This window comes from Narcine bancroftii, chromosome 1 (assembly GCF_036971445.1).
Source record: "Narcine bancroftii isolate sNarBan1 chromosome 1, sNarBan1.hap1, whole genome shotgun sequence".
NCBI classification, from domain to species: Eukaryota; Metazoa; Chordata; class Chondrichthyes; order Torpediniformes; family Narcinidae; genus Narcine; species Narcine bancroftii.
The window spans coordinates 272,637,919-272,662,879 of record NC_091469.1 but is presented as its reverse complement, the minus strand read 5'-3'; the positions used below and the strand labels follow the sequence as shown (position 1 = coordinate 272,662,879).

At 38.6% G+C, this 24,961-nt stretch overlaps 1 protein-coding gene across 3 annotated transcripts; it reads left to right on the top strand.

Moving 5' to 3' along the window:
- The first annotated feature begins 362 nt into the window (after positions 1 to 362).
- On the top strand, positions 363 to 24,884 carry tmem86a (transmembrane protein 86A). 3 transcript variants are annotated; one of them, XM_069899162.1, is made up of 4 exons: positions 363 to 509; positions 16,859 to 17,123; positions 18,771 to 19,241; positions 24,793 to 24,878. In XM_069899162.1, the coding sequence occupies exons 1-3, from the start codon at positions 489 to 491 to the stop codon at positions 19,202 to 19,204; spliced, it is 720 nt and encodes a 239-aa protein (XP_069755263.1). In that variant the 5' UTR covers positions 363 to 488; the 3' UTR covers positions 19,205 to 19,241; positions 24,793 to 24,878. The 3 variants fall into 3 exon arrangements, with proteins under 3 accessions (XP_069755263.1, XP_069755270.1, XP_069755256.1); XM_069899169.1 differs by having other exon boundaries at positions 16,859 to 17,057; positions 18,771 to 24,884; XM_069899155.1 differs by having other exon boundaries at positions 18,771 to 24,884.
- The last annotated feature ends 77 nt before the right edge of the window (positions 24,885 to 24,961 follow it).

The window sequence follows — 24,961 nt, the reverse complement described above, 5'->3', positions numbered from 1 at the left end:
TCTCGAAGTCAATGCAATAAACAGATCTTATTTCTGTAATTCTGTCTATCTTGTGTACAGTAATACAGCTGCAAAGAAATCCATCTAGAAAATTAAAGATGAATGATAATTCAATAGACGGACTGACTCAGTGGACCATAGTTTGCACACCAGGCTCCCAGCTAAAAGGTGCGGAAGCACGGATTACAGCAGCCCCCCATATCCATGGGCACATGCTTCGGGTCTCGCTTTGTCCGCACATCTCTTCGGGGTGACTGGCGGTCAGGGTGACGTCACGTGACCCCCAGGAGCCCACCTCCAACCCGCCAGTGACGTCAGGGAATCAGAAAACGAAACGGGGGGGGGGGGGGGGGTTGTCACTCGCACAACAGGAGTCGGACCGGCCTCCCGGCTTTGGGGAGCGGAGCCCCGGAACAGGCATCGCCATCTGACCGGAGGGTTGGAACGGGAAAGAGGGCCGAGGCGGATCGGGGAGGAAGGAGAGGAGGATGGTGTCGCCGGTTACCGTGGTGAGCGCGCCGCCGGGAGGGGAGGGGATGGGGATGAGGTGGGGGGGGGGGGGGGCATCATCGTCCACCCAGTGTTTCCCGGAGAGGATGAGAGTCACTTCATTCTGCCGCCGCTTTGGATCCGGCCAAGCAACCAGAAGATTTGGGGATGGTGGGGGGGGGGGGGGGTGTAGTATAACTTTAATTTGGCTCCAACCCCCACTGAGTGAAGGTTTAGTTACAGCTGTTCTTTGTAGCTCTGCACTCACAGGGTCTACTGATCTTTAATATATGGTCCGCGGAACAAGTTCACGGGACGGCTCCCGCTCTATTTTGCTCCGACGTGCTCTTTTTGTTCACTGCCTTGTGTATTTTTCTTGCGCTCGTTTTAGTTTGACAAGCTGTCATGTGACAGATGCCTGCGTGGTTCGCTGACACTGAGGATGAGGTTGAATGGGGGCTCATTGCGGGTGCAGAGGATAGAGGGACAGCTGGTTAAAATCAACGAATACACGGGCCGTGAAACACATGCTCAGCGGGCCAGGCAGCGACTTTCGAGAGCGAAGCACCGACCTTCATCAGTTCAGGCCACCGACTTGAAACGTTCCGCAGCTGCTTCTTGATCTGCTGAGGTTTGAGGGGGGGATTTTCTGGTTTGATTTCAGATTTTTATGGGCTTGCAGTTTTAATTTGCTTTTCGAGTAACCAGAGGTTGAGATTGTTCATCCAGAGGTGGAGTCCAGATCCCACTGAGGAATTTAAATTCGGTTAATAACCTGGCATATAAAAACTTATCGGTCACTGCAAAAATTACTAGATTGTCAAAAACACTTTTTTACCTGACGGGTAGTTTGCCATCCTTACCTCATTTGGTTTGTATGTAACTCCAGAATCTGCAGGGTGATTGCTTCCTTAAAAGCCATCTGAAGTGATTGAGCAAATTGTACTATAACTGCTGGTTGAGGTAAAAAAAAATACCAGTTTTACATTGAAGGTCAGGTATGATTCAGTAAGAACGATGTACCAGACCCCCTCATTGGGTCATCTTTCATCAAAGGGCAGAGGAGGCAGCTCATTAGTGGGAAGGAGGGTGTCCCTGACAGTCCTCAACATTAGATCCAAACCTCGATGTAATTGTGTGGAATTTGTTCCCACACGGACAAGAAAACCTCTACTGATTACCACCTACCCATTCTTTTTTAATTTTTTTATTTTTCACACCATAAATCACATTAGCCATGATACACACTTTTTCTTTTTCACACATATACAGTGATTTCCCCCCCCCCTCCTCCCAAGCCGCCCCCCCCCCCCATCCATTTTAGGTATACAATCTAGGTTACATTAAACCAGTCAGACAATGTTGTCATTCAACAAAAATACACCAGAAATTCTACTGAGTCCATTCTTTTCTTTCCTTCTCCTTCCATCAACTTAGGTAATGTTTGTCCCCGGTAGGTTTTCGCTATTGTATTTAATGTAAGGCTCCCATATTCTTCATGTTGAACAACACTTGTAAGAGGAATTGCAAATAGCAAAGGCGCAGACATATTTTTTGGAGAGCTGACTCTGATGTCCTTTGTCAAGTGGAGGAGGAGGAGGCAGAGCAATTCACTAATGGACAAGTCTTTTTTTATATTTTTAAAATTTTTCACACTGTGAACCATATCAACAAAATATAAACAAACATTTCTCATTAAATATACGCAGTGGCATTTTTCCCCCTTTCCACCCCCCTCCAAAACCAATAAATATTCAACAAATACAATAAAACCATAAAATAATGTCTTCACACGATGAAAAATAAACAAGAAAAATGTGTCATCTACTTTTACATACTGAGTCAAGAAGTTTTGTCTTCTTATCATTTTAGGGGGTGGAGGACCGAGGCAAGCCCTCTCTGTTATGTTCCATGTATGGTTCCCAAATTTGTTCAAATAATGTGACTGTATTTTTTAAATTATATCTTATGTTTTCCATTGGAGTACATTTATTCATTTCCATGTACTCAGGCTCTCTTCCATTTTCCAAGTTGACATTATACATTTTTTTGCGACTGCTGAGGCTATCATCATAAATCTTTTTTGCCCTTTATCCAATTTGAGGCCTAATTCCTTACTTCTTATATTACTTATATTACTTGTGTTGATTGTATTCTTCATAGTTCCAGAACATAATTTTTCCCATGCTGCATTTTTATCTTTATGCTTAAATCGTTTTCCCACTTTTGTTTAGGTTTATAGCTTATTTCATCATTTTTCTTATCTTGCAGCTTAATGTACATGTTCGTCATAAATCTTTTAATTATCATTGTGTCTGTAATCTCATATTCAAAGCTGCTTCCTTCTGGTAATCTCAATCTGTTTCCCAATTTATCCTTTAAATAAGATTTCAGTTGATGATATGCAAACATTGTACCATGAGTTGTTCCATATTTGTACTTCAACTGTTCAAATGTTAATAAGTTATCTCCCAAAAAACAATTTTCTTTTCTTTTGATTCCTTTTCTCTCCCATTCTCTAAAGGAAAGGTTATCTATTGTAAAAGGAATTAGTGGGTTTTGTGTCAATAATAATTTTGGTATTTGGTAATTTGTTTTTTTCCTTTCTAAGTGGATCTTCTTCCATATATTAAGTAAATGATGCAATACTGGTGAGCTTTTATATTGCACCAGCTTTTCATCCCACTTATAAAATATATGTTCCGGTACCTTCTCCCCTATTTTATCTAGTTCTATCTTAGTCCAGTCTGGTTTTTCCCTTGTCTAGTAAAAATCTGATAAATACTTTAATTGTGCTGCTCGATAATAACTTTTAAAGTTTGGTAACTGCAAACCACCTTGGCTGTACCTCTCTGTTAATTTATCTAACACTATCCTCGGCTTCTCCCCTTTCCACAAGAATTTCCTTATTATTCTCTTTAGTTCCCTGTTAAGGGAATTGGTAACGATTGAAATAAGTATTGTATCCTTGGGAAAACATTCATTTTGATGCAATTTATCCTCCCGATCAACATTAGCAGCAATTCTTTCCAATGTTCTCAGTCTTCCTGCAATTTCTTTATTAGTGGCTGATAATTTAGTTTGTACAAGTGGCTTAAGTTATTATCTAACCTGGAACCTAGGTATCGGATTGCTTGTGCTTGCCATTTAAATGGTGATTCTTTTTAAAATTCTGTATAATCCGTGTTACTCATTGGCATCTCTTCACTTTTATTTGTGTTGATCTTGTACCCCGATATTTCTCCATAGTCCTTCAATTTCTTATGTAATTCTTTTATTGATATTTCTGGTTCTGTTAGATATACTATGATGTCTTCTGCAAATAAGCTGATTTTATGCCCCTTCTCCTTTATTTTTATCCCTTTTATTTTATTTTCTGTTCTTATCAGTTCTGCCAATGGTTCTATTGCTAAGGCAAACAATGAGGGGGATAATTTTCACCCCTGCCTAGTTTACCTACTTAATTTAAAGTGACTCGATACATATCCATTTACTGTTACCTTCGCCAACGGTCCATTATACAATGCTTTAATCCAATTAATATATTTTTCTGGTAGATTGTTCCTCTGTAATACTTTAAATAAAGAATTCCACTCTACTCTGTCAAAGGCTTTTTCTGCGTCTAAAGCAACAGCCACTGTTGGCTTCTTATTTCCTTGAACTGCATGAATTAGATTAATAAGTTTACAGACATTATCCGCTGTTCATCTTTTCTTTAATAAATCCAGTTTGATCTTGTTTTACTATTTTTGGTACACAATCGGCCAATCTGTTTGCTCATAATTTCGCTATTATCTTATAATCTGTTTTAAGTAGAGATATTGGTCTATATGATGCTGGTGTTAATGGATCCTTCCCCGTCTTTGGTATTACTGTAATTATTGCTGTCTGACATGAATCTGGCAAGTTTTGTGTTTATTCTATCTGATTCATTACTTACAGGAGAAGAGGAATTAATAACTCTTTAAATGTTTTATAAAATTCTATTGGGAATCCATCCTCTCCTGGTGTTTTATTGTTCGGCAGCTTTTTTAAAAAAATATATCTTGTACTTCCTCTATTTCAAATCGTTTTTATCAGTTTGTTTTGTTCCTCTTCTTGCAGTTTCAGCAGTTCAGTTTTAGCTGAAAACTCTTCTATTTTATCATCTTTCCCCTCGTTCTCAGTTTGGTATAATTTGTTTGTCCTTTTTCCTTGATGCCAATATGGTGCTTTTAGCTTGTTCTGTTTTAAGTTGCCAGGCTAATATTTTATGTGTTTTTTATCCTAGCTCATAATACTTCTGCTTTGTCTTCATTATGTTCTTCTCCACCTTATATGTTTGTAGTGTTTCGTATTTTATTGTCTGCCAATTCTCTCTTTTTCGTTATATCATCCCTTTTTACTAGTTCCTTTTCTGTGCTTACTATCTCCCTTTCCAACTGCTCTATTTCCCAATTGTAATCCTTTTTCATCTTAGTTAATAACTTATTATCTGTCCTCTAATGAAGGCTTTCATTGCATCCCATAATATAAACTTATCTTTCACTGATTCCTTGTTTATTTCAAAATATGGTTTAATTTGGCGTTCAATAAACTCTCTAAATTCCTGCCTTTTAAGTAGCATGGAGTTTAACCTCCATCTATATGTTCTTGGTGGGATGTCCTCCAGTTCTACTGCTAATAACAGGGGTGAATGATCAGATAGTAGTCTAGCTTTATACTCAGTTTTCCTAACTCTCCCTTGAATATGGGCTGACGATAAAAACATATCAATCCTTGAGTATATTTTATGCCTACTCAAATAATATGAATATTCCTCCTCCATATATCCATAAGTTTAATTTCCTGCATTGATTTAACCATAAATTTGGTTACTTTATTCTTTTTGCTTGTCTTTTGTCCAGTTATATCCAACATTGGATCCAAATTAAGGTTAAAATCCCCTCTTATCAATATATTTCCTTGTGTGTCTGCAATCTTCAAAAAAAACCCTGCATAAACTTTTGATCCTCCTCATTAGGTTCATATATATTGAGCAAATTCCAAAGTTTTGAGTATATCTGACACTTTATCATTACATACCTCCCTGTTGGATCTATTATTTCCTCCTCTATTTTGATTGGTACATTTTTATTAATTAATATGGCTGCACCGCTAGCTTTTGAATTATATGATGCTGCCGCTATGTGTCCTACCCAGTCTCTCTTTAATTTGTTATGTTCCACTTCAATTGGATGTGTTTCCTGCACAAATGCTATATCTATTTTTTTCTTTTTTCAGTAAATTTAATAGCCTCTTTTATGTATTCCATTAATGTTTATAGTCATATAGTTCAACATCACCATCTCGTATCCTGTTTACACCTCATTTCCGCTTCCTCACCACCTCCACCCCCCTTTTTCCCCATTTTCATCTGTCAGTTTTCCCTTTATAAACTCAATGTACGACAACACATTTAAAACATAAAATACTCCAACAATTCCCACACCCAATATTACCTTAACCCCAAGTGCCCCCCCTCTCTGAGTTGCCCCTTATTCTTTGCCAGGCAACCACAACTCCCCTTTCCATTTGGATTGCGATCTTGTTCGCAAGTGTCAACTGATTTTGCAGTGACGGTTATTCCCTCTCCCCCCCAGCCCTCCCCAGAAAATACTTTTTTTCACACATATAACAAAGCTCTCTCTTTTTTCCCTCTTACTTCTTTCCTTCCCTTCTTTTTTCCCTCTTTTGTTCTTTACATATACATTGTTTTTCCATCTTTATATATACTTTATCGCCATTCTTCATTCTTGTTACATCTCTTCATCTCTCCTTCTGTCCTGCAAACGCTCTGCGAATTCTTGTGCTTCCTCCGGATCCGATAACAATCTGTTTTGCTCCTCGGGTATGAATATTTTAAGCACAGCTGGATGTCTTAACATGAATTTATAACCTTTTTTCCATAGGATCGATTTTGCTGTATTAAACTCTTTCCTCCTCTTTAAGAGTTCAAAACTTATGTCTGGGTTAAAAAAATATTTTTTGACCCTTGTATTCCAATGGTTTATTATCTTCTCTAATTTTATTCCTTGCCTGCTCCAGTATATTTTCTCTTGTCGTATATCTCAAAAATTTTACTAAGATGGATCTTGGTTTTTGATGTATATGCAGTTTCGGAGCTAATGTTCTGTGTGCCCTTTCTATTTCCATTCCTTCCTGCATTTCTGTCATTCCCAAGACCTTCGGGATCCATCCTTTTATAAATTCCTTCATATCTGTGCCTTTTTCACCCTCCTTCAGGCCCACTATTTTTATGTTGTTTTGCCAACTATAGTTTTCCAACATATCAATTTTCTGAGATAACAACTCTTGTGTCTCTAATTTTTTTGTCACTTTCTTCCAATTTTCCTCTGAAGTCGTTTACTTCCATTTCTACAGCCGTTTCTCATTCTTTCGCATTTTCTACTCTTTTCCCTATTTCTGTCATGACTAGTTCTAATCTTTGCATTTTATCTTCTGTTCTTTTCATTTTTCTTTTAATTGCACTAAATTCTAATGACAACCATTCTTTTAATGCTCTCATTAGTTCTTTGAAAAAAGCTTTATCTATATTTTGTCCATCTGTTTTACCTTCTATTTCTCTGTGAAGATCTTGGTCTTCTTCTTCCTCTTCTTCTGTGTCTGTTCCTGTGTTTGTGTCATCTTCTTCTCTTCTTTGTATTAGTATCTCTTCTGATTTTCCTGATGAGTTGCTTGTATCACTTTGTCGTGCCTCTTCTTGCTGGGCCTCTTGTTGTTGATCCTCCCCTCCTGGGCTGCTCATCTGTCGGGCCTCCTGCTGCTGCTCCTCTTGCCGCTCACCTCGTCGACTTTCTTCCTCGCCTGGTTCCTCACTCCCTCTCCTGCCGCCTTCCTCATCTTCCAGCTGAGAGTCCTAGTGTCGGGCGCCCCTCATCTGGTTGCGCCGTGGTTGCCAGCTCCTCGGCTGAGCCCCCCTCCTGTCAGTGTTTTCCTTCTCCCTTTGATTGCGCACTGCGCACTTTTGTTTGGCTCAGAGAGCTATTTTTGCACTCCGCCGGTCGAAGGGTTCGCGACTCCGTAGGGCCAGCACCTCGGAGAATGGACGTTCTTCGCCACCATGACTCCCTGTTCCTTTGTGCAGGTAAGGCCTTCTTCTTTCTTTTCCAGTGACTTTTCTTTTTTTCCCATTGTTTTTACTTTTTCCTTCTTGGTTGCCATCTTCTTTCTCTGCAACTTTATCTTCTATTTCTTATATTTTCTATTTGCTGAACTTTGTCTTTTCTTGACTTCTTTTCTGGAGAGGGCTGGTTTTACCCGACCGGCCACTCCTCCGTCATGTGACCTCTTTCAAGATGGACAAGTCTTGATTGACATAGTTTCCGTATTGGATCTGTCATAAGAAGTGTGCGAATCAACCTTGAAGGATACCGGCCTTTGTCTCAACACTCTTCATCTAGCTCCATCTTTCCATCATTCCCCTTCTTGACCCCCCGCCCACCCTACCTGCTCATCTGGTTTCAGCAATCGTCTGCCAGATCTCTCTTCTCTCTTCCCCTCCTCCCCCCCGTTCCCCTTCTCACTTCCATATACTGGCTATCTTTCCTCTGTACTCTCAGTCATGCAGAGTCTCAACCTGAAGCAAGGACCAAAGCTGCCGAACTCCATTAGTAGTATACATTTTTCTCCAGATTTTATCATCTGCAATTTCTTCTTTGAACTTGACCTGGACACTGAGTCTGCCTGGTGGCATCGTTGGTGTCACCTAGTGTGCGATAATTTGTGTTTCACCACCTCCCTCCCCCAAAATGGACCTCCTCCCATTCTAGACCATACAGAATCCTTAGTGATGTTTTTTGTACTTGTCACTCGTAAATCGTAATTGCCTCACTGAATATAATCGTAGTGAGATTAAAAAAAACTGGCAAAATTAAAATTACATCTTTAACTTACAATATCATACACACAGCTTAAAAATATTTACATTTACATAGATCCATATGGTTAAAGTGAAAATTCGGTAAGAAAATAATAGAATTTAAAATAAAAATGTGTAAGAAGTATATCAAAATATCTTTGATTTGATTTATACACTCCATGTGGCATGATAGAATATCCCTGCACAATAAATTTGCAATATTTGAAAAATTATATATAGTCATAAAAATATAGAATAATATGTGATAAGTATAGATGTAAATTGCTTAAATGTAATAATTCTTAAATTATATGAATACTAACAACAAAATTGTTTTGTAAAATCTTTCTACATTCAATTACAACATTATTAGTAACTGAGAGAAAGCCTTTTTTTATTTTTTTCTCCTCATTTTCCTTTAATTAGTACTTCATTCTCAAAAGTTATTGATATAGGTTCACAAATACTAAATGCCACAATATTGTAGCTAAAACACCAGAAAATATGACAAAAACAATAACTATACAAACACCACAGCAATGAAAGCAATGGCAGAATGGGAGTCATAAATCATAACTTTTTTTGAAAATTATGCATCAAAACAATACATAAATATTCTACAGAACATGAAATGGTGGGTTTTATTAAATAATCAGTATTTTAATGTATAATAACAGTTTATTGTGTTAATTTTCAAAATCCCAGGTTTCTTTTGGAGCTGAGTCCACACCATGATCTTCCTAAATGGCAGAGCTTTTCTTTGAATTTGAACTTTGAGCAGGCTCGATGCACCAGATGGATATCCTACTCCTATTTCTTATGTTCTTGTGCACATTTTTAACTTTGATATTTATTGCATGATGGAAAGGTTACCGAAGAACTCCAGACAAACATCTAGATTGTACACTTGGAATATTAAGCAAGGATATTTACAAAAGTAAAATATTATGGATGCTGCAAAACTGAAATGGAAGTAATAAATAATGCAAACACTCAAAAATTAGAGGAGATAGATATAAAATTAACATTGAACCATTAATACTATTTCTATTGAAAATGGTTGACCTGCTGAAATTAACATTTTCTTTTTTATTTAGATTTTTAAAACAAAAGTGTGATGTCCAATTAATGATTCAAATAAATACAATTATTTAAAGAATTTTCCATGACAAGAATTTATAATAGCATCATACTACCTAATACATTTAAAGACTAGAGTCTCCATCAATTGTTTCTGACGGTGCTAAAAGACATACATGCACTCATATTACTGTCACTTCAGTAAACTGGAAGTTTCATTGCTATAATTTTAAACAGAAATAAAGTACAGTTTATATTTAGAATATACAGACTCCATAGAATACCAAAAGGATGCAGAGCACCAAGCTCAACTCTCATCAAATTGTTGTAATCTCATGTATCCAAAACTTGAAGCACTCATTTACTAATAATTTGTTCATGGTAATAGAGTTCTACTGCATCATAACAGGCCATTTGGCCCAACTTGTCCATGTCATCCAAGTCAATGTCAACCAATCCTGTTTGACTGTGCGTTGGTCCATATCCCCCCTGAATGTTTCCTATTAATGCATGACAATTGTGCGAGTAAAATTGGAATCAAAGGCAATTGGGTCAAACCCTTTTGGTTTCTGGAGCCAAAGGAAGGTGACTATGCTTTTTGGAATTCATATACAGAACATTGTTGCTGAAATTCCTTGGGGAATAACCCAGTTGCAGGTATCTTCAATGACCTAGAGGCCAGTTATCATTTGGGAAAAATTAGTCTGTATTTGTCTGCATTTCTCAACCACTGTTGTGGCTTCAAAATTTACTACCTGTAAAATATAATGTAGCAACTTAACCAAGGGTTCTTTTGCAGCACTGCCCACCTGCACTGATCTCCTTAATCTAGAACAGGGGTGGCAAAGTTGCTTAACGTAAGAGCCACATATGATAAACTTCAGATATTTGAGAGCTTCAAGACATTAAAAAATATTACATACACATTTTTACTCTTACATTCACATTTTACAAAAATTTTATACACATATTAAGAAATACAAGTATGTAATTGTAGAGCTTGTCGAAAGAACCAAAGACTTGTTGATCCAAACCAAGGCTTTTATTAGCAAAAGACCGGAGCTCTTCACAGGTGGCCGACCAGTCCGGAATGATCCGACCTGGCTAGGGACACAACCCTTTAAGGCCCAGACAATAGGTGTGGCTTAGCTCTCGCTGTAAGCACAGTCTAGATACAGTAACTATATACACTATGTACATTGGTGATAGATCTGTACTATCACATTCACCCCTTCTTGGAGAATTGACCCTGGGAAAAAAAACAAAAACGAGGGAGAGAATGAAAGGAAGGGGTAGGTCAAGGACTGTAGCGGTCAGGGGGACTGACCATCCGGCGTGACCGCCGTGGTGCCGGGATTGGGGTTGCTGGAGTGGTGTCGCCAGCGGGCTCGTCGGGTGCGACTGCTCCGTCACTCAATTCCCCAGTCGTGTTGTCGGCAGGGTGGCCCGGGTCATTGGGGTGCTGTTGGTTCTTCTGTTGCGGCACGGGGCCTGGGGAATAAAGAGTTGGGGAAGGTTGGGTTGGGGGGTTTGCTGGATCTACCGCGTCCTGAGCTAGGTCCCGCACCCAAACAGTGTCCTCCCGCCTGTCTGGGAACTCAACGTAGGCGTAATGTGGGTTTGCGTGGAGTAGAATCACTTGGTCGTCCAAGGGTCGTTCTTTGAGTGCCGGACGTGGCGTTGCAAAAGGACGGGGCCAGGGACGGTGAGCCATGCCGGTACAGTGGTTCCTGATTCGGATTTCCTCGGGAAAAGGAACATCCTTTCGTGGGGGGTGGCATTTGTTGCAGTACATAGGAGGGAGCGGATGGAGTGTAAGGCACTAGTGAGAACCTCCTGCCAGTGAGAGGTGGGGAGACCTTTAGACCGGAGAGCCAGTGTAACTGCTCTCCATATGGTGGCATTCTCCCTCTCGACCTGGCCGTTACTGCGTGGGTTATAGCTCGTGGTCCTGCTTGAAGCAATACCACACTCCAGAAGGTACTGTCGCAGCTCTGCACTCATGAATGAGGACCCCCTATCACTGTGGATGGAATTGGGGTACCCGAAGATGGTGAAAATACTGTGAAGGGCCTGTATCACTGAGGTGGCAGTGGTGTCTGGGCAGGCCACAGCGAATGGGAAGCGGGAGTACTCGTCGATGGCTGTAAGGATGTAGGTATTACGGTTGGTCGACGGTAGGGGCCCCTTAAAGTCTACGCTAAGACGCTCGAAGGGGCGGGTGGCGTTGATAACGTGGGAGTTATCCGGACGGAAGAAGTGGAGCTTGCATTCAGCTCACACCGAACAGGCTCGGGTCATGGAGCGGATCTCCTCGACTGTGTAGGGTAAGTTGCGTGCCTTGACAAAGTGAGCAAACCTAGTGACCCCTGGATGACAGAGCGCCTCATGGAGTTTCCGTAGTCTGTCCATCTGTATGCTGGCGCACGTCCCCCTGGAGAGCGCGTCAGGCGGGTCGTTGAGCTTACCAGGCCGGTACAGGATGTCATAGTTAAAGGTGGAGAGTTTGATTCTCCATCTGGCGATTTTGTCGTTTTTTTATCTTACCACGGTGGGTGTTGCTGAACATGAAGGAGACCGCTCGTTGATCAGTCAACAGTGTAAAGCGCCTCCCAGCGAGGTAATGTCTCCAACGACGCACCGCTTCAACTATGGCCTGGGCCTCCTTCTCGATCGAGGAGTGTCTACTCTCCGGACCCTGGAGGGTTCTGGAGAAGAAGGCTACAGGCCGACTGGCCTGGTTCAAGGTGGCTGCCAGGGCGAAGTCGGATGCATCGCTCTCGACTTAAAACGGGACAGACTCATCGATCACGTGCAGAGTCGCAGCGCCTTGGTTTGGATCAACAAGTCTTTGGTTCTTTCGACGAGCTCTACAATTTTATTAGCAAAAGACCGGAGCTCTTCACAGGTGGCCGACCAGTCCGGAATGATCCGACCTGGCTAGGGACACAACCCTTTAAGGCCCAGACAATAGGTGTGGCTTAGCTCTCAGCCAATCGCTGTAAGCACAGTCTAGATACAGTAACTATATACATTATGTACATTGGTGATAGATCTGTACTATCACAGTAATAATATTTATTAATATATGTAGTTTTTAAACTGGCTAATTTAGTTTCAATTATCAAAAAGTATATATACACCATATATATTGTAATAGTTGAATTTTGTGGACCAAATTTTAGGGTAAAATTTAGGGGGTTGACTATTATATGCATATTATTTTGTAAATACCTGTGCCGTTCAGGGTGTCGGGAGCTCAGGCCACCCCTGTTCTAGATGAAGGAGATCAGTGCATGTGGGCAGTACTGTAAAAGAACCCTTGGTGTGGGCAGGTGGTTAGGACCAGATGGTGTCCGAGTTTGGTGCTAGGGCCTAGGCCAGTCTGCGGTAGGGGTGTCAGGAGCTCTGGTGGGCGAGCGCCCTGGGCCTAGGCAACAGTCCCTGGTTGGGGTGATGGGAGCTCCGGTGGGTGGGCATCTTGGGCCTGAGTGAGAAACGGTGGTTGGGGCATCACGAGCTTGGATGGGCAGGGAGCTGGGTTCAAAAATAAGATGGGGTCAACCTTTACATGGTATTGCCTATTACACCCATGTATACGGCATACATACCAAATATTTTCAATCATAAGTCATACCCACTAAAACTTACATTGTGAGCACCGCCAGCTCACATATTTCCTGTCTCAGCCAACAGATTTCTGCAAGTCATGCATTATATATCAAAGAGCCACACGTAGCTCGTGAGCTGGGGTTTGGCCACTCTGAGCTAGGACAAGGGCTGCAAGTTCATGTTCGAATGTGAGTTTCACATCATTCGTGTTGTATCACTGGTACTGGAACTCTTTACCTTGCAGCATTGTAAGATGACACATATACTTTAGAAGTTCATCAAGAGTGGATGACATCATCTTATTCAGGGTAACTGGGAATGGATAATCTTTGCTGACCTTTCGACTGACAGCACATCCCAATACTGTATAGATGAAGAAATGATAATTTTCAAGTTCTTTGACTTCTGAGGATGACCATTGTCTTGAAAATACTCATCTGGTGTGGCACTAAGTGCCTGCCCACTGAATATTTCCATCATTTTCTCTTATTTCAGATTATAAGCATCAGGATTTGTTTTGTGATTTGTATATTCTTTCAGTTTGTCTTTGATTCCCAATTTTCACACAAGGGAACACCAGGAGAGGAGACAGTGCTTTAAAAGTTGGTAGGAAACCTACCCAATATGGACTACTTCAGTATAGATTTTAGATGAGATGTGTAGCATTTGTATTATTAAAAAAGATGTCTTTACAGTCACAGTTTAAGAAACATGTCAAAATTATGTTTTAGAATTTTACTACCGGCTATTTTTTACTTTTGACTATTTCTGGAGTACTGATGGATTCCGGTAGCCTAAAGATAATTGATTCTTGACATGGCAAAGCATTCCTCCATATTAGTCAAAGAATAATGGAACCTTTACCTTTATCGACCACACTGTCCAGTAAATAATTGAAACTGCTTTTTTCTCTCTCCTTTTCTCAAAAGGAGTGGGACAATTATAGCAATGAAGCTTCCATATTTGGTGAGGACAGTGAGTTCCAGACTTATCAAGAACAGAAACTTGATTCTTTTGACCGAATATCACTCTTGTGTATTAACATAACCTGAAGTACTTCAGATGAGTGGCCTCTTCTTATCGGAGACCGAATAGTGATGTGAAATTGGGGTTAAATCCTTGAGAAACAGATATTTTACCTTTATTCTGATTTATGTTTGTATGGCAGAAGCACTTTCCATGGTGCACATTATCTTGAAGTCTTGATTCGGTAATGTAGAGAGTTTTACTCTGCATCTAATCATGATGTAATTGTGGCAGAAATAAAGGATAGATACAATGATGTAACTTATCATGAGAGTAGACAATGCTACTTCAAAGTGCTTGCTGTTCCACTTTTTATGTAAGCGACATATCTTAAATGGAAATACATACCATGATCCCCAAATTCTACAAATCTTCAATCAGTTTAACACCATCAGTTTGCTATAAGCATGTTCTGCATGCCCAACTTTCATTCTGAGATTCAAGTGACTTTTCATCATATGGCTCAGAGAAATGCTGCTAAAAACTCCCCCCTTGTTGAATCCCATCATAATTAACCAAAATCATGTTTTCCTTTTATCTTAATGATAAACCTTTGCCATGTTTCCTCTTCAGTTTCTTGGCATGTTCAGCAAGGAATCAACATAAATCTATTAGTATTACCCCCTCCATAAATCTTCGTCCGCGAAGCCAAGCCAAAGAGAAGAGTAGACTAAAACTTAACATAAGCAGATGCTGTCCAATAAGTCTTGCTCTGTGGACTGTAACTTTTGTATGTTTTGTAAAGTGCCTTTTGATTACAATGAGCAAAAAAAAATGCACACAAAGTGTGCAAAAATAAATGAACTAATAATACCTGAAGAATTCAATCTCAACTGCGGAGTAGGGGTGGGGTTAATAGAAAAAGAGAACAAATACATTTTGTAAAGGGTTTTAATTTTTCTTTTGTAAAAGACAAAAGTGAACAGATGAAGTATGTGAAAGGGGATATTGAACTACAGGTACAATAGAAATGGACACCAACATTGGCAATGTCTGCCAGTCACTTAATCTATGCCAAATTAATGTTGACTGTGATGAAGGTTCAGGTGTCAATGAACGATGATTCTCCAATGAAGAAAGAGAATGATAAGCTTGCAATAGTTCAAGGCATTTTTAGTGTAACTGCTGTATTGTATTAGAAGGATTATCTTTCAGTTGTTATTCACGTGGATACAAACACATAATCTTCTTTGAAACCAGTAGTGAAACTTCAGACATGCACAAGTAAACCACAATCTGCAAGCTTGTTTCTTGTTAATATAACCATCATAATTGAGCAGTCTGCAATTTCTTGTTGCTCAAGAGATTTATGCTTCCATAATGTTGCTTTCAAGAAGTTGATTGAATCATCACAGTTGTTTGAAAATCAAACATAAAACTGTAAATTCTGGAAACCTGGAATAAAATAAAAAAAAAAAGCTGGAAACAATCAGCAAGCCAGGCAGCTTTTTCTTTTTTTAAAAGAAGAAACAGCCACATTTCAGGTCAAAGATTCAACCCAGCTGAATTTTTCCAGAATTTTCTGCATTTACATTACTGTTGTGTGTCAGCTTACTGATATTATTTATTGATTCTAGTATCATGGAGAGCATGTATTTTCCCTTCTCTGATCCGAGGGGTACTAATCTTACTTGAAGTACTTATTGTTAAATAAGTGTGGTACCAAGTCCCGGATGCCCATTCTTCATGGATGAGCCAGGGCAGTGAACACGGAGAGGTTTAGTTTTCTGCTCACGAGAAAATGTGAAACATTGAAGTTTGACTAACATCTTTTCATGTTACTTAGATCTAGTGGCAAGGGAACTGTAGATTCCATACAACTGTGATTGGTTGTTCCTGCCCTGGCACACGCAGTTCTGATCAAAATCATATCAGAATTCCAATCACCTTCCAGCCAAGTGTTAATCCCACAATCCCTGCTGTTCGGAATCCTTCTTGTGCATGGTTTTGATTTTAGTAGGTTCAGGCCCCTAGTCCTATAGCTTGAGAGCCAAAATATTTTAATCAAGCTTGATTCTCTCACCTTCCCCCTTCCCCTCTAAACCTCACCCACACTGATTAAAAATTGGTGCTTTAGAATGAACATAATCAGAACAATTTTTCTCTGAGCAACAGGAACACAATTCTGTAACCATGACTACTATCAGGAAGTAAAACATGAAAACTTGTAGACACCGTGGTTGAGGTAAAAAACAATGCTGGAGAAACTCTGCAGGTCAAACTGTGTCCTTTATAGAACTGATGTTTCAAGCTTGAACACTTCTTCAAGGGATGGAAAAATGATGGCAGGCATTCAAATAAATGTTTGACCTGTGGTGAGTTTCTCCAGCATTGTGTTTTTTCTATCAGGCATTCAGGTTGTGCTGTTGCATAACTTCCTGATTTAATTAACAGAGTCCTCTAGGTTTGGTTTCATTTCCCAGGACTTCCTGCTGAAGGGACAAAGGCAAAAAATATTCCTGAAAAACCAGGAAAGAGTCATTAATTAAGATAGAAAAATGCTGGGGAATTGGTGAAGACAGAAAGGAAGCGGGACTGTGTCTATTAAACTGTAGGTGTATTGCAATTAAAGAACACATGAAATTCATTAGTAATGACCATAATAATATAATGAAACAGGGAAGGTTCAGAATGATTGTCAAAAAACCAAATTCAATGAAGCATCCTTTAGTTATGGTAAATGTACAGAAGTTCTGTTATGACTACAATGACTCATTGTATTTTTTTTTTGTTTTTTGATCCCATGTGTAGGTAAAAAGTGAGGGGCCTAAATTGGTGCCCTTCTTTAAGGCCACCTGCGTATATTTTGTCCTCTGGCTGCCAACCTCTAGTCCATCGTGGTTCAGTGCATTAATCAAGTGCCTACCTATCTTCTGTCTCTGGGTGTTCCTGCTGGCTCATGGAATCAACTTCCTTGGAGCACATCCCGGCGCAAGAAAGATCCTGGCAGGTCTGATATTTTCTGCTTTGGGGGATGCATTTCTTATCTGGCAAGAACAAGGATACTTTGTTCATGGTGAGTGTCTCCGAAAACATGATTTAAGCAGTTTATTAAAAATTAGATGTACAGCACAGGCTCTTCAGTCCATGAGGCAGTGCCACCTAGTTAAACCTATAACCCCCGAACGTTTTGAAGGGTGGGAGGAAACCGGAGAACCCAGAGGAAACCCACGCAGGACATGGGGAGAACATAATGGTGGATACGAACCCAGGTTGCTGGCACTGTAAGAGCATTGCACTAACCGTGTTGCCCTGATGTTATGCCAGAAAATTTTAAATTGATTCCTTTCTGCTCATGCTTGCAAAGCATCTTTTGTCTACAAAACCAATGGACTGAGACTCCTTTGTGTGATACTAATAGGTGGTGTGAAATCTCAGTGAGAGTGCATGGATGGATGCACTTCTCAATGTATGATGGCTGGAAGTGTGAAATTCTAATCTGAGTTAGACTGAAGAGTCTGACGAGTGAGATTCATTTTGATTGTGAGAGATCCCGGTGATCCTGGTTTGAAATCCTAAATTGTGTGAATTAATTTGAAAAAGCCTTTTGGCTAATTTGCAGTTTCTTTTGAAGGCCTTTTAAAACTTTTTCTCCCAATCGTTAATTTGCCAGTACACTAAATCTCCATTAACTCATCATTAAATGTTAATGGTGCTTATTCCCAGACTCCTTCTGACTAACTGGCAGCCAGGATCCCATGTTCCTTGATGTATTTGGATCCTGTTCCTACGCTACATTTCATCAACTTCCCCATTCTCCCTTTCACACACCAGGACCCCAGTTCCCACACTTCTTTTAAGTGCATCATGCCCGGCTTCTCTTTTTCCACACTCCCTTTAAACTTGATTGTTCAGTTTTCTACATTTCCCCGAAACTCTCAGTTTTAAACTTAACAGGTTCATTGGAAAATTTAATTTTCAACTGTAGCAGCTTAAAAAAGTACTGAATTAAAAATGAATTCAAGTAGTGATAGGAATAATATCTAACAATCTTGAAATCTTCTAGTCTGGCATGGCCTGAAGACCCAAATGTGCTGGATAAATTGAGTTTTATTGTATTGAGGTTTTGTGTTTTTGAACACTCAAAAGCTCTACAAAGTGGACTGTTTTTGTTGCATGCCCCCCTTAAAACCTATTATCTTGTTGATGAATCCAAGTCTGTCGATATAGCCTGTTGGTTCCTTATTCACTTGCTTGTTATTTTTATTGTGACTTTAGACAGGGTTAGGATGTTCTGTGTCTGAGGCTATTTGAAATGAATACAATCTCAGATTGTCTCCAGTGTCCTCAGAAACATATTTTCCAAGCAGGTTTCACAGGACTTGGATACCCTCCTGATTTTTGTTCTATTTTTCTAATCTTTGAGTAATGAAACCTGATGGATTTTCAACTAGGATTACTTAACACAGGAAATGACAAGATATTCATTGTGATCAAAAAAACGAACTGCTGTTGGAACTCATCAGCTTGATCAGCTTCGTTGGGGGGGGGGGGGAGGAATTGTCGATGTTTTGGATTGATATCTTGCATTCCTTTCCCTGGTCATCCTGCTGAGTTCCTTCTGTCTTATTCTGGAAATTTGAACTTTTAATTTCATTTTAATTTGCACTATTTTAAAATGAAAGCCTTTTATTTATACAAGTTTTTCTTGCTGACTCCTTAGGTCTGCTCATGTTTGCAATCACACACGTTCTCTACTCCTCAGCCTTTGGAATGAAGCCCATGAACCCCGAGCCTGGCTGTGGAGTGGTGATTATCTGTGGACTCTCTTATTGGTTGTTGTACCCATACCTTTCTGGTCCTTTCACCTACCTAGTGGCAGTTTACATCGCACTAATTGGATTCATGGGCTGGCGCGCCATTGCTGGGGTGCAACTTTTCAACGACCTGTGGACGTGGACTAAACTATGTGCTTGTCTTGGAGCTGTACTCTTCATGGTGTCTGACCTCACCATCGCAGTCAATAAGTTCTGCTTCCCTGTGCCTTATTCTCGGGTTATCATCATGGCCACTTATTACGCTGCTCAAATGCTCATTGCTCTGTCAGCAGTGGAATGCAAGGACGGTAATGATAGAAATAGCAGAAAGATGAACTGATAGACAATCTCCCCTTGCACATAACAAGAAAGTATTGGTGAGTTCCAGAGGGACGCAGAAACCTAGGGGGGAAAAAAATCTATTGTGTGAATCTGATTTGGAGCCACATAGTTTATTTCATAGGTTTGCTTCTGTGTTAGCTCATTGATAACCTCCAAGAACCAGTTCCTCAGTCAGGACTGTAGCTAATGCCAGCTAAAATGGATCTCTAGCTGAACCCTGATGAGATGGTCTTTCTCCTGTTGCAGTTTTGAGCAATGATACTTGATAATAATTGTCCGTATTCATTTCAATTATCATCCCTAGAATCAGAAGGGAATGGGGAAGAGAACAAGCGAGCAGGTCTCGAGATAGGAAAGTGGAATTCTCAGACTGTCAAATTAATCTCAAAATCAATCTCCAAACAACTTTTAATAACATTTGGAAGTTTTATAACCAATATCTGTGAATGTATATATGTCTTGAGAAGATATTAAACCAGAATTTAGAGGCAATTGGATAAGATTTGAAAGTGAATAATATTAATGAAAAAGGATATAAAACTGGCAAACAGAAAAAGACCAGGCACATTCTGTTTATATCAGAATAAAGTGATACTTTGTAAATTATAATACATTAATTCCCCACTTGGAAGCCATGGTACTCTCTTGCAAAACACCAAAAACATTGAAGTCCAGGCTATTTAGGGGAAAAAAATGTGGAAAATTCTTATATAACCTCTCAAAGCAATCAAAATAGTCCAGGAGACGAATCTTGCTTTGATTATATCATACAGTACCTACCTCTTGTTAAAAATAATTACTGCTTCAGGGAAAGATTAGCAAGACAGGATTACAGTAGACAACTTGATTTGAGTAGCTTGCACAGTTTTGATGGCCAAATTTTTTCCTCCTGTGCTGTGGCTTAAGTTTTTTTTAAATGGTGTACCTATTAAATGGTGTATCTTGTGATGTTCCTCTGTGCAAACATACCTCGAGTACTGGAAAATGTTAGCAACATCCAACATGAGGAACATCTCCTTTATAGAATAAGGTTCATTTCAATCCTTACCCTTGAGTAAATAGCCCCTTTTTAATGTTGTGGATTAGGGATTGTGGAAAATCTATCCTTTATTGTTCTGTCGCGCAGAGCATAACAACTGCTCTTTTTATCCATTGCACTTTGGTGCTATTTTACATAAAAATATCTGTTGTATTTTACTGAGTAAATGCTCATAATGGGGACTGATCAGTAGAATATTAAGGAAATTTGGGATTTATTTTCAAAAAGTAATTCCAATTATTTAATTTTGCAATGCAGCTTTCAACAGAATTTAAACATACAAAAATGTGACAGCATCTAATCAGTGAAAATGCAATTTTATGCATATTTTGTTTTCCTTTGAGTTTTCTCCTCTCTTCCACCTGTAAGGGGATGAGACAAGGTGGGGTTTGGTTCAAAAGATATGGTATTGCACCCTCTAGTGCTATTTCAGGTGATGTAGTGAGTGCTAGCTTACATAAAGTGACTAAAGATTACTCCACTGTGGTGGCTTAGTCCTGCAGTCACTGCTCATCTGCACATATTTTTGTGTGGGGCTTACTGGATATCAATCCGAAGCAGGAGCTTTGCTTTTCCTCCCTTTTTGCTCTTTGCAATTAGCTGCATCCAAGAACTTTGAAGTACATCCTAATAACTCAGGTTGATTGTTGATTAAACCTGAATCCTCATGATTTGTACAGCTTAGCTTTCCACTTAACATAGTTGCTGATTTCAAAAGTCATTTGGACTAACTTTATGACGGAGTTTAAACTCCTTAGATTATTTTGCATAGTAAGAAGAAACTCCAGAAAATGAAGGTCACTTCTTCAATATACATTCCTTTACTGTATTAACTTAATCTTTTGCATAAGCACACATGCAATTTGCACATCTGGAAGGACTACAAATGTACCAAGGTTTATAAATGAATCCATTGAGATGAAGAAATGTACAGTGGGTGTTACTTTTGAAATAACCTGTTTAAGGCCACTTTATTTTGGTTTCTGCTGGTAGTGAACTTTGAATTGTTAGAGTTTACTTTTTAATTATATAGTGATGGGAGGTGAAGAAGATAATGCTACTGGGCTTGGCTTCCCCTTTTAGTAAGTTACATTAGAGCACAGCTTTCTTTACTTCTCACAGTAAGTCACTCAGTTTTTCTCAAGATCTAGAAGGTTTTCAGCATTAAGTGAAAATATTTTTGGCTTACACAGTGTTACCAAAATTTATTTAAAATGTAGGTAAGAATGTTTACTGAAGATTTCAACAAATACAACCATGAGAATATCTTGTTAGTATGGAGACGGATGTTGTTACAGTGAACATTGCATTTATGTATAATGACTTCCTGTATCAACAGTATATAATATGTAATTGCCTTCTATTCTTACACCACAAAATTAGCAGCTTGAAACTGTTTCTTTTACCTAATGATTAACATGCTTTAATTTAAATCACTTGGCACAGATCAGAGCTCAAACTTTGGAACTTCTTTGCTTTGCAATTCAGTTGCTTTAATCACTTGAGTGATGAGGGGTAGATAACATTTAAATGTAAAAAAATTAATCTACAGAATTATGAATGTTCAGGGGTAACCAATACCTAATCTTTGTTTTTCCAAATAGGGGTGTAACCACCAGCACTGACTTACTATAATCAACAATGTTGATGAGATTAATGCCATTGGTGGTTTAAAAAAAGCAATTTTAATTACCTGTCAGTATTGTGTCAGGCTTTTCAGTAAAGCGTGTGGTTGATTTACAATAACTTTATGCTACGTCTACTTCCTTCCAACAGAGCATGCGACAGGAGTGAATATTTTGAGCTGTGTAAAACTAATGTAAAGTAGTAATCATTACCAGTTTGTTTCTATTGGGGTTAGAAGTGATAACCTTCAAATACAAAAAGCATATGCATGTTATAATATATTGGTTAAAGTGACTTTATCTTTCCCTTCCCACTAAGTGCTTTGTTATAAATACATTAAGTATACACACAGTGTAGTTGATAAAAACTGAGGGGCTACTGTGGCTATTGTTGATTAATATGAAAAGAAAATTGTTTTTAAAAATGTTTTTTAAGTTCATAATTTACCATAATAAGCAAATTTTTTTGTAGCAGTTGGAGCGACAAGCCACAAATTTAGTGTTCAAGATTGTGTATAGTTATATCAAGACTATTCTAACATTCTTTGAATAAAGAACACACTAATATACTAACGTAGGTGAAGAACTAGTGCAGGGTATTATCTAGTTTAAAAAGAGTAGCAATAAAGACAAAATAAGTGAATGTACTGTTTTTTATAATGTTGATTTCATGGAAATATGGAGGGAAGTGAGCTGTTCCACAACTGAGCTCAGAGTAAGGAATATGTGGCAGTGTAAGACTTTAACCTGAACAAAATAACGTTTGAGAATGAAACTGTAAATTAAGGAAGATCAAAGAAGCATTGACCGCAGTAATACCGTAATGGGTAAATAGGACATGTTACAATTAAGAGAGGTGAAAGGCTTGATGTGAAGTATCTCTTATTATGCAACAACCACTTTCTTGCATAATGTTCATGGTTATGAGAGAGGGACTGGAAGAGCTTGGAATGTGTTGTCTTTTAAGTTAGCTTTTAGATGCTGGTGAAAAAAGTCAATCGTGCCTGCACGCAGCAGTTTTTCTGTTCAGAGAGCACTGCCTTTTAATATTTCAAGTTCTTAAAATCTTATATTTTCTTTCTTCATCCCTTTCCCAATTTACACTCAATAAGGTTTTGATCTCCTTTTCTGCTTTTCATTTAAATTAGATGACTGATCATCCCAACATTTGAATTTTGGGTTAATTCTGGATGGCTGATGCAGTGAATTGCTTACAGCTAACTGTTTTGTGTCTGTTGAATTGGTTGAGGTTGGAAAAATAATTTATGTTATTGAATCATGATAAGCTACAAGCTTGTAGCTATGAAGTGACTGCAGATGTGATGGTTTTTAGAACATAAACATGTACAATATTGAAAAGGAAAGATTACAAGATCAATAGCATGTAAATGGTAAGTGTAAATACGGTACTGGTACTTATGCAGTGCATTCTGGTTAAAGGGCACAATTTCCTGTTGGACAAATTCACCTCTGTGTAGTTCAGATAAAGTATATTAAATGCAAAAGGAAATGTTTCTCCCCTGTTTAATTTTGTTCTGGCTCTTTTTGTATAAATTTCAGCTCCAGCATCACTGCTAAAGATTGACAGTAGATAATTTTTGAGAGTAGATAATTCATGAAATATTCATACAGCTGGAATGTCTGATATATCATCTTTTCTCATTGCATTCATCATTCATGAAACTGGTGTACATTTTGCTTAAGTAGTGTTCTGGATGTGAGATTTGTCATTGTCTTGCACTTGGAAATGTAATTGACTTTGTCAAGAGGTTATTTCAAATTCTTCAAGAAATTAATTATTTTGTTCTTGGATTGTCATCTTGATGAGTGAGTGCTCTTTTTCTAGATGTTGTTCTTCGATCAAAGTGGTAATTTGAGTTCCCTTTTTGCCAATGTTGATGTTATAAACCCATTCCAAAGTTTGGGGTGCTCTCTCTGTGAACACCACCAGAAAAAAAAGATTAAATGACAACTCAGTGGTGAAATCCTGTCTGAGGGTAAAAACAATCATTACACTATAAGGCGATTAATTCTGTCCTGCTGCTCTTTGAATTTCTGTGATGTTCTAAAAGTGTTTAATGAATGCAAATATCCTTTCTCTTAGATTGGTACTTAATCTAAACTCAGGAAACCAAAATTGAATTGTAACCCTTTTTGTAATTATTATCATTTATCTTTTTAAGAATTTATTGGATAACTGAAGTAAGATTCCCACAAGATCCAATGTTATTTTTACTGGGAGATGTTAGAGAGGAATTAAACCTAAATTAAAATTGAATATGTACCAAGTAAAATTTGTTCAAATTGCTTTGGCAATAGCTAGAAAATGTATTGCTATAACTTGGAAGTCAGATATTGATTTGGGAATAGATCGATAGCATGCAGAAGTTCAGAGTTGTATTCCACTTGAGAAAATTACTTATAATTTAAGAGATAAATATCATATTTTTAAAATGAAATATAGAGTCCATATTTACAAACTGTTGGTATTAAAATTTAAATGAATCTCGAATATTCCCTTTCTGCTATTGATCTATGAAATATGTTTAGAAGTATCAGACCTCAACCTCCTGTTGAGGTTTTCATGTCCCTTTTCCTTTTCTTTTTTTAGTTTGTTGGGGGGGGGGGGAATTTAGAGGATTTTCTTTCTTTTATATCTTTTTCCTTTTTTATATAAAATATCACATTATTTGGATTAAGTTTGACCATTATTAAGTGGTTTTATATTAAATAAAATTATTTAAAAAAAAAAAGAATTTATTGGGAAGCCGAAAGAAAATGGCTTTTGTTTTATTTGATGAATACCTCATTTTCTTTCTTCATTTCCTGGAAGCATTTTGCTGAAGACCAGTTTGTGGGGTCCTGGCTGCCTTTTAGTTACTGGTATTTTTCTTTCCATTTTGTATGTGTGAAAATGTACAGCTACTGAATCACAGAGACCATAGAATCGAGACTGGACTGCCCTCACCCAACATGTTACAAGAGAAAACATTGGATATGGATTTGACACAGGAACCTTGAGTAACCTCTCTCTCTGAAAGGCATTATCACCAATTATTAGCTGCTGACCATTTTCAGAATTTGTTGCTCT

Coding starts and splice junctions, on each gene's coding strand:
- tmem86a (XM_069899155.1), top strand. CDS start 489: ATGGTGTCGCCGGTTACCGTG. Junction 510..16,858: donor TGGTGTCGCCGGTTACCGTG/GTGAGCGCGCCG, acceptor TCCCATGTGTAG/GTAAAAAGTGAGGGGCCTAA. Junction 17,124..18,770: donor ACAAGGATACTTTGTTCATG/GTGAGTGTCTCC, acceptor CTGACTCCTTAG/GTCTGCTCATGTTTGCAATC.